This window comes from Felis catus, chromosome A2 (assembly GCF_018350175.1).
Source record: "Felis catus isolate Fca126 chromosome A2, F.catus_Fca126_mat1.0, whole genome shotgun sequence".
Classification (NCBI taxonomy): Eukaryota; Metazoa; Chordata; class Mammalia; order Carnivora; family Felidae; genus Felis; species Felis catus.
This window is the reverse complement of record NC_058369.1, coordinates 152,634,865-152,647,492: the sequence shown is the minus strand read 5'-3', so window position 1 is coordinate 152,647,492 and position 12,628 is coordinate 152,634,865. Positions and strand designations below refer to the sequence as shown.

General features: G+C 41.3%; 1 protein-coding gene across 9 annotated transcripts in view; it reads left to right on the top strand.

The window, feature by feature from the left end:
* DGKI (diacylglycerol kinase iota) overlaps positions 1-12,628 on the top strand; it is a 439,032-nt gene that overhangs the window by 235,842 nt on the left and 190,562 nt on the right. For all 9 annotated transcript variants that reach the window (XM_023250599.2, XM_023250596.2, XM_023250595.2 and 6 more), the window contains 2 exons: positions 1,971-2,053; positions 4,215-4,275. In XM_023250599.2, the coding sequence (XP_023106367.2) occupies positions 1,971-2,053; positions 4,215-4,275 (144 nt within the window). The remainder of the gene's footprint in view (positions 1-1,970; positions 2,054-4,214; positions 4,276-12,628) is intronic.

The window sequence follows — 12,628 nt, the reverse complement described above, 5'->3', positions numbered from 1 at the left end:
ATAGTAGGTGTACAAACTTGGGAATATTTTAAGGAAGAGCAATCTTGATATCTAATAAAGGAACTGTAATTATAGGCAAGAAGCACTGCCCAAATGATGACATGTTATTTGCTCTGGCTGGTAATGACCTAAAATGAGGCACCCTACTAGGTTTTCAAGCTCTTTTGATGCTGCTTAATAAAAAACTTTCATTTTTTTCTTTGCTCAATGCACTATTAAGAAATGATCTCCTTAGGGGCACCTGGGTCGCTCAGTAAGTTGAGTATCAGACTCTTGATTTCAGCTCAGGTCATGATTCCAGAATCCTGGGATAGAGCCCCCATCTGGCTCCACACTGAGCATGGAGCCTGCTTGGGATTCTCTCTCTCTCTCTCTCTCTCTCTCTCTCTCTCTCTCTTCCTTCCTTCCTTCCTTCCTTCCTTCCTTCCTTCATTCCTCTCTCCCTCCCTCCTACCCTCCCCCTCCCTCTGCCCCTCTCCTGTGTGCTCTCTCTCTCTTAAAAAAAAAGGTCTCTGGAACTGCCTTATCTTTTCCATGGTGATCTGTTCTATAAATGTTGATTATAAACTATTTAAATCAGTCAAAAATGTTCATGTGAGAACTCTTGGACTTAGGTAGGGACACAGAAATGGGAACACATCAAAGTAAGATATAACTAAGGAAGTTAAATATATATATCTATCTCCTAAATAATAGGAGCCTCTGTTCTTTTGCTTCAGTTTAGAAAAATCATTTCAATAAAATCATACTTTGCACACACCGACTATATTCACATTATGCAAAGATAAAAGTAAGCTGTGCAATGAAGTAAAAATTAATCTTAAATTACGTGGACTGACAAATAATTTCCCTACATGGATTTTTATGTTGAGTGATGGTAACACCAGTAGATACCATTCATTACACACTTAATCGATGTGCCCCTCAAATGTTACTGCATTTAATCCTTGCAACAAGTCTGTGAACTAGGCATTCTTGTCTCCACATTAAAGAGAAGGAAGCTGGGGTGCCCAGGCGGTTCAGTCGGCTTAGCGTCCAGTTCTTGATTTCGGCTCAGGTCATGATCTCATGGGTGTGAGACACAGCCAAAGGTCAGGGTCCACGCCGAGAGGGCCGAGCCTGCTGGGGATTCTCTCTCTCCCTCTCCCTCTGTCCCTCTCCTGTGCATATGTGTGCTCTCTCTCACTCTCAAAATAAAAAACTTAAAAAAAAAAAAAAAAACCTCATAAAAAGAAGGCAGCTAAGCTTAATGAAATTGAGGAACTTGGCCAGAGTAACACAGGTTGGATAAAAACCTCACTTGGACATTCAACCTACGTATTGATGGCCAAAGCCCCTGATTTTTTTTTTTTTTAATATTTATTTATTTTTAAGAGAGACAGAGACAGAATGCAAGTTGGTTGGGGCAGAGGGAGAGAGAGGCACAGAATCTGAAGCAGGCTCCAGGCTCTGAGCTGTCAGCACAGAGCCTGATGCAGGGCTTGAACTCACAAGCTGTGAGACCATGACCTGAGTCAAAGTCGGCACGCAACCGACTGAGCCACCCAGGCGCCCCTAAAGCCCCTGATTTTAACTACTACTTTATACTGTTTATGATTAGGTGGTATTTTAGATAAGAGGACTTATTTTTATTTTTTTAATTTACTAAAAATATTCATTTTAATGTTTATTTATTTTTGGGAGGAGAGAGACAGAGCATGAGTGGAGGAGGGCAGAAAGAGAGGGAGACACACAATCCAATGCAGGCTCCAGGCCCTGAGCTGTTAGCACAGAGCCCAATGAGGAGATCGAACTCACAAACTGTGAGATCATGACTTGAGCCAAAGTCGGACTCTTAACCAACTGAGCCACCTAGGTGCCCCCATTTTTATTTATTTATTTACTTATTTTTAAATCTTTATTTTTTAAATGATCAGCTCATATTTGGAAGTTTCTGCCTATTGTCTTTTTTTTTCTTTTTTTTCTTACAGGGAACCAAAGTCCTGCAGATGTTCATGTGGTACCTGAATCCACGACAGGTCTTTGATCTATCTCAGGAAGGGCCAAAAGATGCGTAAGTCTGGAAATAATCCCCCATGATCCATACTGCTTTGGGCAAGTGAGAAGGACTTCTGCTGTGGAGTCAAGCTTCATTATTAGATTGCCTTGTGAAATATTTTCTGACCATCCCTCATTTATTTTCTCACCTGTATTCCCCTCCCTTAAAACTTCATCTGACGTTTCTCCCCCTACTCTTCATTGTGCTAATTCCCTTCAAAACCAGCTACTTTGTTGTCAACTCAGGGCGTACTTCTAGTGTGTTTGCTGCTTATGTACATGCACCTGGAGATTATTTACAGATCCGCATTGAGAAAAGATTTGTCCTTTTTCTATGTATGCACCTACAACTTTAGCGATGTACGTTAGTAAGAATGTAAGTATATCTTTGGAGGGTGGCCATATTTGTTTATGAGTATGTTCGTGTATGTAAATTACAGGTTGTGCATGTGCATCAGTGTCTATTTGAGACAGATTACTTGATTATGCCTATTGATTCCACACCAGAGTGGGAAGACATTGTAATTCCCGCTCAATCCCTTTTCCAAACTTCTCAGAAATTTCATTCTATTTTTGTTAGAAACATTGAAAATAAAGTTTAGCCATAGGTAACAGGTATCCTGTATCTTCCCTTTGGTGATGGTGATGGGGTACATGATGGGAAAGAGCAGGGCTGTTTCTGCTACTGTCTGATTCCCTTTTCAAAACCCATGTATTGGGGTTCCTGGGTGGCTTAGTCAGTTAAGCGTCCCGACTTCAGCTCAGGTCATGATCTCGCGGTTCATGAGTTCAAGGCCCATGATGGGCTCTGTGCTGACAGCTCAGAGCCTGGAACCTGCTTCAGATTCTGTGTCTCCCTTTCTGCCCCTCCCTCACTTGCGCGCGCGCGCACGCGCTCGTGCTCTCTCTCTCAAATAAACATTAAAAAAAATGAAAAAAAACCCCATGTATTAAGATAGTTTGGATGTCATCTGGGAAACATTAGAACTTAAGGGATACTAATTATTTTTGAATAAGTAGCAATATCAGAGGCAAAGAAACATCAACTCAGATAATTTCTAGAGAAATAATATTCGTGTGTAAAATGGAAAAGTTGTATATTTGAAGCATTCAGGAGAATATTACATATAAAAATTAATTTCTCCTGTCATTCTTTTAATCTGTGAACTTCTTTGCCACTAGAGTTCGCTATAAAACTTCTGTATTTTTTTCTGTATTTGGATGGACTCAGGCATATCTGTTACCTTGGCGTCTGCCCTGTCAGAAGGGCAAAATCATAAAATCTTACCACTTTGGTTACACTTTAGGTAGAGACTTCATAGATCATCATGAAGAATGTGACCAGATAGGAGATATTTTCAGAAAAAACAAAACAAAACAAAACAAAGATTTACAAGGTGATGTCTTCTAGAACAGAGGCGTTTAATCGCTTTGCTTAAGCAAATGTTTTAGCCGGGGGATGGGGCGGGGGTCTAATTGTATTTTCTCAAGAGCCAACATGAAAAATGATCTAACTTTAAGCAGACAAATTTTAAATAAAGAGAAGTCAGTAAGTCTTCCCTCTTTGGCCCGAGGAGTATAAATTTGGTTCTCTCTCTGAAGAGAGAGAGCTGGGATTGTAGGTGTGGTCGTGTTACTAGTAGGTATCCTCCCAGCACCCTGTCTCTCTGAAAAGGTTTATTGGGATTAAGCGTAGAAAGTAGGTTTCAAGAAGGTTTCTACTTTTTGTTTGTTTCAAAAAAAAAAAAAAAAAACAATCCAGGAAAAGCTTATAAAGTATGAGGAGGAGACATACAATCAGCATTGACTATTGATTCATGATGATTTCCTTTGAGAAAGGAGGGAAGGGTATGATGGGAAAAGAAAAGGAAGTCGAAACTAACTAGGGAAACGACGTGAGTTGATGCATTAATAGCAATTGTGGGAAACGAAACCCTGGGACATCCTGAAATCCCATTCCAATGTCAGCCATTTAAAAATTGACTTTTGCTGCCAACCTCTGATGCAGTTGTTGGGGTCTCTTCCCTCGTGATGACTTGGTAACTAGTTTTGACGACATTACATTGATTATACATTTTCTCCAGTGGATATCCCAGAGCCCTCTTGTGCCCTGGGTTTTCTCTCTGTGATGGCCAGTGATGTGCTCATGTTTAATTTGTCTTCTATCTCCTCTACAGGCTTGAGTTATATAGGAAGGTACCAAATCTACGAATTCTGGCCTGTGGCGGGGATGGAACGGTAGGTCCTTGAAATAGAATCCAGTTGTCTCCTTTATTTCTTCCATCTTTCTTTTGTTTTCCCTATGACAGTTCTCCTTATTTATTCCCACCTCACCTCTTTCCAGTCCCCTAAAACATAGGTCTCTGTCATGTGAAGCATAGCCCATAAAGGGTTATAGCAGACTTGATTATTGTTCTCATGGATTCATACTTGGTCTTACTAAATTATGTTTTACTCCCTCAGTTTGACTATATCGTTTCCTATTCCACAAGGTAAGGATGTGGTCGTATTATTAGAATGAAGGTTATAGATGACTAAATTCTTTAAAAAAAAACCCTTATTTAATTTGTTCTTAATTGGTCGCAATTAAGGAGAAGTATATGGACAAAATTATTGTCTTCATTCTTTTACAAGTGGAAATAGAACTTAAAATGCTGACATTGGTTTGCCTTAAAGATCATTGATTGGTATCCTTTGTATTCATTTTTGAAGAAAAGATGGAATTGGGCTGAAGTTTAATATTGTCACATTTTCCTCTCTTTGCCTCATCTGTCTCTCCATTTGCCCTCTACTTACGTTGGTATATTTAGCAAAGGCAAAGAATTGAGAACCATGACATTTAGATGCTGCTGTCCAGTGTCTTTTTCTTCTGTATTTGGAGTCTGCTCTCCCAGGATCTAGGATTTTATTATGAACTCTCTTTGATTTTTCTCTAATCTCCCTAATTAGAATGTTTTATTCTCAAAGGTAGCAACAAAATCTTCTCTTTCTGGTAGCAAGTGAGCACTTAATGTAGCATTGGATACGTATTATGCACCAGTAAATGCAACTGGGGAAAAAAATAGAACAGTGTTTCCACCAGTCCCTTAAGTTACTCCATGGAGAAGAAAACATTTTGCAGTTGGGAAAACAGTGTTTACTGTTTGTTAAGATTCACAATACACATTATTAGCTTATAAAATTCAATGTAAGGTCTTATAGCTGAGAAGCCAAACCTATTTCACTTTGTTTAACCCAGCGTTGTCCAAAATTATTTGACCAGGGAATTTTTTTCTGCCACAATACCAATTAAATTTCAAGCATTTTTTGTGTTCTAGGGAGATATACTTAGGGATGGGCTACTGTGAAAATTTCCCAACCTTTTTTAGTAGAATTATATCCAAACAAATCCTCTGAGGAGATAACATATATGTGTATACATATATGCATATATATATACATATATATATGCATATATATATATATCACATCATATATATGATAATACACATTAATTGATGTGTCTGATATAATATACATTAGATACATATATAGTGTGTATTTATATACATATATACATTTATTTAATTTATTACATATCACTTACACACGCATCGTGTTCTTCTTAGCTCAGTGTGTCTTTTATAGGTACGATAAATATATATTATGTTTAACGTACATGCACACACATTCCTAGCTCAGCTGTCCCCAGATAGTTATCTTAATTAAAGTATAAACTTATTGTGACCCTTTACTATAGTGCTCTTCCTTGTTTTAGAATCTCCTTGTCTTCCTATAGGACTTCAGTATTTGCGCCCATCTTTTCTCCCTCTCTAAATCTCAGTGACAGCAGCAGACCAGTTGCTATCCTGAATTCATAGTTCTTATCCTTTCTTAACCTACGTGTCCATGACCTCAAATCCACATCCCCTTCCTATTCCATCTCTACATCTTGAGCTTCACCATTGATTGAGCACCACGCCTTCCAAACTTCTCCCATCATCACCGAGCCTCGTGGCAGCTTGCTCTTGCTTCTCCTTTCTTGTCCTTTTGCTCTACTCAGCGGGTTTGTGTAGGAAGGACATTCTAGGTTGTATGGTTTGAGGCATTCCCTGCAACTAGAGAAGTATTTGGAAACCTGGGGTTTTCAAGCCTAAAGGACAAGGACAAGAGAGCCAAGTCCAGACATTTGTGAAAGAACTGCAGTTAGGGAGTCCGGGCCAAAGTTCAAAAGGAAAATGGAAAAAATAGCCATAGAAAAGACCACCCGTAGTTTATTCTGTCAAGAAAAAAACCAAATAAAAAAAAAAACAACACAAAGGAGTTTCAAAGAAGGAGGCAGTGGTTATATCCTGGAGGAGAGACTGCAGAATTATCATTGATTTTGGAGACTAGGGTGTAACTAGTGGTTTTCAAGAAGCTTATCTGGGACAAAACCAGAATGATGAGCAAATGAGACTTGGGAGATTGCTAATGGATCCTGAAGACCAGGCCCGATTACAGTGTTGAATATCTGTGAATACGCCCTTGTGCCATTAATAACACCTTTTGACATGAAGACTGTCTGGTTCTCCTACTTAGCCTGTCTTTCCTAGCGTCCTTTCTTTAAATACGCCATAATTAATAGGTACTTCACAAGGCTAGATACTACTTTTATTTTCCAGGTAGGTTTTCCTCCTAGGGACCACATCTATGTTCCTGACTTCGTTTTTCGCATCCTTCCACATCACTCACAAATGCACTAGATGTTTACCCTCGGTCCCTTGCAACAGGCACGCCCCAAGGAAAATAGTAGAGTTACCTTAGAGCTGGTAAATTACTTTAATGCCCAAAGGGAAAGTAGCCGATTTACCTTAGAACTGGTGCATGCTTTTGTGTTAATTATTTTCTCAGTAGTAACCTCTGTACTTTAATCACTCAGGATCAAAACTTTGTGTATCTTGTACCTTACGCAAGACCCAAGTTTTAGTTTGCTTTACTTGGCCAAAATGGATGTTTTGTGAAAGATGCATGGAATTTGAAATATTTTTTCTAGGTCAGTGATTGATACTTTTAATTTTATTAGTTTAGAATATGAAACTTTAAATTTTGAGTGGGGGCAGAGTTTATATATAAAGACAAGGCCTCCTCATGGATTTATGAAGAAAGATTGCTGGCTTTAGGCAAGTGAAGAATGGTTCCTGAGAGTGTCAGGTATACATTTGACTTAAGGCACTCAGCCTTTACTCAGTGAGCATATCTATCACCATAAGCCGTCAGAATTCTGTCAGTGCAGTGACAAGGTTCCAGGGAGAATCAGGAAGGGAATTTCTTTTGACTGATTAGGAAGGGGATGTATTAACCCTTAACTGCATCAGTTTGTGCACGAAATATTATTTAACGTATAGATGTCTTGCATTGATTTGGAAACCATTTCCTTTTTTTATTAAAAAATTTTTTTTTAACGTTTATTTAGTTTTGAGAGACAGAGCACGAACAGGGGAGGGGCAGAGAGGGAGACACAGAATCTGAAGCAGGCTCCAGGATCTGAGCTGTCAGCACAGAGCCCAATGCAGGGCTCGAACTCATGAACCCCGAGATCATGACCTGAGCCAAAGTCGGACACTCAACCAGCTGAGCCACCCAGGCGCCCCAGTTTGGAAACAAGTTCTTAGGCTTCAGTACTCGTTTTGTGTTGCTCTACCTCCTTGCACTTTTCAATAGCCCATCTTCCTGCATTCCACTTGAAGGCAGAAGACCCCGTTGGGTGCCTATATTTCCGTCACTTTCAGCAGGTTCCTTACCCTCCTTTGAGACCTTCTAAATCTGCAAGGGGATACATTTGCATCCCTAAGTGTCTTCATAGCTGTAGCATTACAATAGTATAGACCATGGCTGTTCAAGAGAACTACAATAGAAGCCACATTTTTAAGTTTTCTAGAAGGTACTTAAAGTCAGAAGCAGGTGAAATTAATTTTATACTACATTTTATTTAAGCTAGTATCTCCAAAATATTATCACTTCAACATGCAGTCGTAGAAGAACCACTCACGAGATTATTTTATATTCTATTTGTGCTGTCTCCAAAATCCAGCATCTGTTTTGACTCAGAGCCCCTCTGGTTTGTATTAGGCACATTCTTGTGCCCAGTCGCCGCATGTGGCCAGTGGATGCTGCAGGGGACGGTACAGGTGTGATCTCTTTGTAACTGGTTAGCATGATCCTAAGGCTGTCACACGGTTGTCACATCTTCTCAAGGCCCTAGGAGAACTCCCCTAGCTCAAGAATGATCTCAGACCTCATGTTTGTAAACCAGCTCCTCTTGGGTTATGCAGTAAATTTGTATTTCTTCCCTTCCTTGGGCACATCTCTACCTGTCCAGCTCCCCATAGCTGTCGTTTTGCTCGAATAGTGAAGGGCATGTGGACCAAGAGCCTAGAGGCGCCCGTGCCCTCCCCTCCTTATGGCTCCTTACGGTGCAGCGTGGTCCCTACCTATCTGGCCCCTGACCTCGATAACGGGGCTGGAACAGCAGGTCCACCTTTAACCACGTTGCCCTCTTTCCGGAGGCTAACCTCTGTAGCCAGCTCCTTCGTGCTTATTTCTTGATCAGTTGGCTTCCCTAGATGAGGATACACCCTAAACAGAAGGCACCTCCTTGCTGGACTTTGTGCAGCCACAGCAGGGAAGAAAGTACTGTTTCCCTTTAAGTGATAGTGCCAAGCACATCATCCCAAACCCCTTTTCTCCCGAAGTGCTAGCCTAGCTATATCCCTCCCCCACCCATTTCTCTCACCTTCTGTCTTGATTTCTTTAGGGCTGATTTTAAACAGTGATTTTCATATATTTTTATTTAAAAAATGTATGTTAATTCATTTATTTGAGAGAAAAAGAGAGCGAGAGAGCATGTGTGTGCACACAAGTGGGAGAGGGACACAGAGAAGGAGAGTCAGAATCCCAAGCAGACTCTGTACCATCAGAGCAGAGCCCGAGAAGGGGCTCAAACCCATGAACTATGAGATCATGACCTGAGCTGAGATCAAAGTCAGACGGTCAACCAACTGTGACACCCAGGTGCCCCTTAAACAGTTCTTTTTAACACATGATGACCTAAAAACTCTTAAGTACAAATATAAATGGAAACATCAGAAGAGTCCTAATGTACATACTAGAAAGGGACATCCAGTCGTTAAATGCCATCTTGATGATCTTTCAGTTCAGAAATGTTCTACTTCTTTTGATTTCTCAACATGCACATCCTTCGCTTTTTGCCAGCATATAAGGAACTACGTGTATTGGGTCTGTTCGAAAGAAATGTCAATTCGCTGTTCTTGCCACCCCTCAGCCGCCTCTGATGTTAGTACCTTGCAGAGTGAAAATATTGCTCGCAGTGCACTGGGGACACATGCAGTGACAGCTAAAGCATAGCGTGGACAGGGGTGGCATTGGCCAGCTGTGGGGACAGTACTGTGGGGCTGCTCAGGGACAGAGCCCAGGACCGTGCTGTTTCAGATCCCTCAGCCCTGCTCCTCCTAACACAAAGGCAGGAAAGAACCTTGCGAACTCAGAAATGATTTCACCCAATCTGGATAGTTTTCTTCAGCTGTGGTGGAAAATGTGCCAAGTGCTGTTTTGCAATTAATTAAATATAACTGAAGGAGTGCTGGATGAGCTGGTGGAGATGATTTGGGGGAAATGTGATAGCCTAGCAAACATAATCCCTGCTAAGAACCTGAAGCCTGGACTTCCAGAAGGAACAGGTTGCTGGTAAGCGAGAGGCCCCAAGAACAGCTTTGGGCCTGAAGATCCTTTGTATAGTTCTGCTTTTATAAGGACAGATACAGATTATTACTCAAGGTCTTTTCTGTCTCCTGCTATTGTATTTGTTTACTCTCTCTCTCTCTCTCTCTTTCTGTCTCTCTCTCTCTCCCATCCCTTCCTCTTTTGTAGCACCTCTCTGCTTCAGTACAGCTTGGCTTTTCTGTGTTTGATAGTGTGTGAAAGACTTTGTGACTGATGGCAGTCAAAGGTGGGATTGATTTGTGAACTTGAGGTTCAGCGTTAAGTGGAGAAAAAGGAAGAGGGCATTTTGCTTCTAGGAAACTGGACCTTCATGGAGGAAGTGAAGAGGAAGAAAAATAAAGCCTGATCACAGCAGCTAATGTTAATTAAGCATCTCCTATTTGCCAAGCTAAGAAATGTCTACATGGTGTTTAACTGATAACATACCCCTAACAGGCTTGAGAGACAGATGAGAGAACTTGGAGTGACAGGGTCACTTGCTTAAACTCACCCAGCCCACGTATGATGGAGCGGGGTTCACTGAACTCTGTCTCCCTACACCCTATGTTCTGTTGCCTTTTGGGGAAGCTGCTATTGAGTAATGTAGCTCTTGGATGAGAAACGCTATTGAGGACTATGAGAAAAGATCCAGACCCTCCTCTGCTAAAAGAACTACTAGCCTACTGGTGGCACTTAAGAGAACTTCATGACACATCTTGGTTATGAAAGGCAGGTGACATTTGATGACCCTAAGGTTAGGTAATAATGGGTTACTAAACCTACCTGGTTGTATTCAGAAGAAAATATTTGGCTATTGGAAAAAGAAAGTAGAATGTATTTATGCAATTCTTGATCAAGGGAGATAAGTAGCTGCCCATCCCGCTTTTTAAATCATGTTTATTTAATTTTGAGAGAGAGAGAGAGAGAGAGAGAGAGAGAGAGAGAGAGAGCACGCGAGCCAGGGAAGGGCAGAGAGAGACAGGGCAGAGGATCTGAAACAGCCTCTGTGCTGACAGCAGCAAGCCTGATGTGGGGCTCGAACTCATGAACTGTGAGATCATGACCTGAGCCAAAGTTGGACGCTTAATCAACTGAGCCACCGAGGCACTCTTACATTTATGCAGTTCTTAAATCATTGAATAAGAAAGGGCGAAATCCTTTAATTCAAATCAGTTATACATTTTCCTCTTCTGTTAGGGCAAGTGTGAGAGAAAAGGAGATGGTGAGAAATCCAGGGGACCTGAGGGCTCCTGCCATTCTGAGGAACTGTATCACAGTATGGCGTGGATTCTTGGCAACTTTTTTTGAGAAAACAGCAACAGCTTAAGAAGATTTGGATGAAGGCTGTTATACCGATTAAAGATTAGAAGATACCCCATCAGGGGCACCTGGGTAGCTCAGTCAGTTCAGTGTCCAACTCATGGTTCATGAGATCAAGTCCTGTGTCAGGCTCTGGGCTGCCAGTGCTGGGCTTGCTTGGGGTTTCTCTCTCTCTCTCTCTCTCTCAAAATAAATAAACATTAAAAAAATTCTTTAAGAAGATACCCCATCAATTCATGGAAATTACAGGACACTCATTTCACTTATTTGAAAAGTATTTGTATTTCACACACTGTGGACTGATCCTTCCTCTTCCCGTCCATCTTGGTATTAGTGTTCTTCCTGCGATTTAGAATTTTTCTTTGCAGGGTCCTCTTCAGAGGAAGTTATTTTGTTGTGTTTGGTCTTTCCCTTTTCTTTCTCTGCATCCTATCACTATCCCTTCCTAGTCCTTTGCATGGTCTCCAGCACTCTGAGACTCGAGTGGGTTTTCCTTAGATGACTAAGGCACCCATCCTGAGGAGGTGTTGGATGTTTGAGGTACATCAGCAAGCCAGGGGGAAGGTGAGCCCACTGCTGGAGGCTTTCTCCCTCCAGCCGCAAGGGGTCTCCCCTGTCTTTGGGCTGTGGCCTCAGGCAGGGGTTCTCACATTCTTTTCCAGCCTCTCTCCCGCTGGCCAAGAGGGACCCTTATTTATACATGGCCCCCTGTCAGGAGGGGTGAACTTCTACTCCCTGTTACCAGACAGAAGCCAAACTCCAGGCTTCATCTGCTTGCCATTTTGTGTTTGCTTTGCTTCTGGTCCCTGAGGATTTATTTTTCCTATCGTTGTGTCTGGAGTGCATTGGGTATTGGAAATGTGAACACATGACATTATCCTTACCAAGAAAAGAGAGACCTGTTTCAACTATGCATAAGAAACGAATTTCCAATTTAAATCTACCTGAAAGAAAGTAGACAGATTTGTGAGTACAGTTCATAAGGGGGAGACAGAGTGATCATCTCTTAGAAAAGTTGTAAAGAGATTGCCTTCTTTGTATGGGATGTTGAGTTCGAATTTCTAGAGTTCCATTGCATTTCTGAGTCTCTAGTTCTCAGGGCTATTTGCATCTGCAATCAGTGACCCTGATTGTTGGGATTTCTGAGTTTTCATGTCTTGTAGTTTACTAGAGGGATCTGCTTCTACTGTGTGTAGTTTGTGCACAGGTAGCTAAGCAAGAACGGTATCTAGCATAGTCATCAGATCTATTTTAGCTTCTGACTCTTTTTCCCCTCACACTTCAATAGCAAGCTTTGTTTGTACTGTCTGTAAGACAACAAAGAAAGTGTTAGGTCAGAATCTAAGAAGTTGTCTGGGAGGGAATTGCCCAGGGAGTGGAGGGATTTTTGGACACTTCTTTAGATCTGGATTTTTAGTTCATCATATTGGGTGAACACGGGGGTATGCCTTTCTAGAAGGTAAACACAATTTCAAGCTTCTTGATGGACGGTCACGTTTTACATCCTGGAAGGAATACTGTGGTAGCGAAA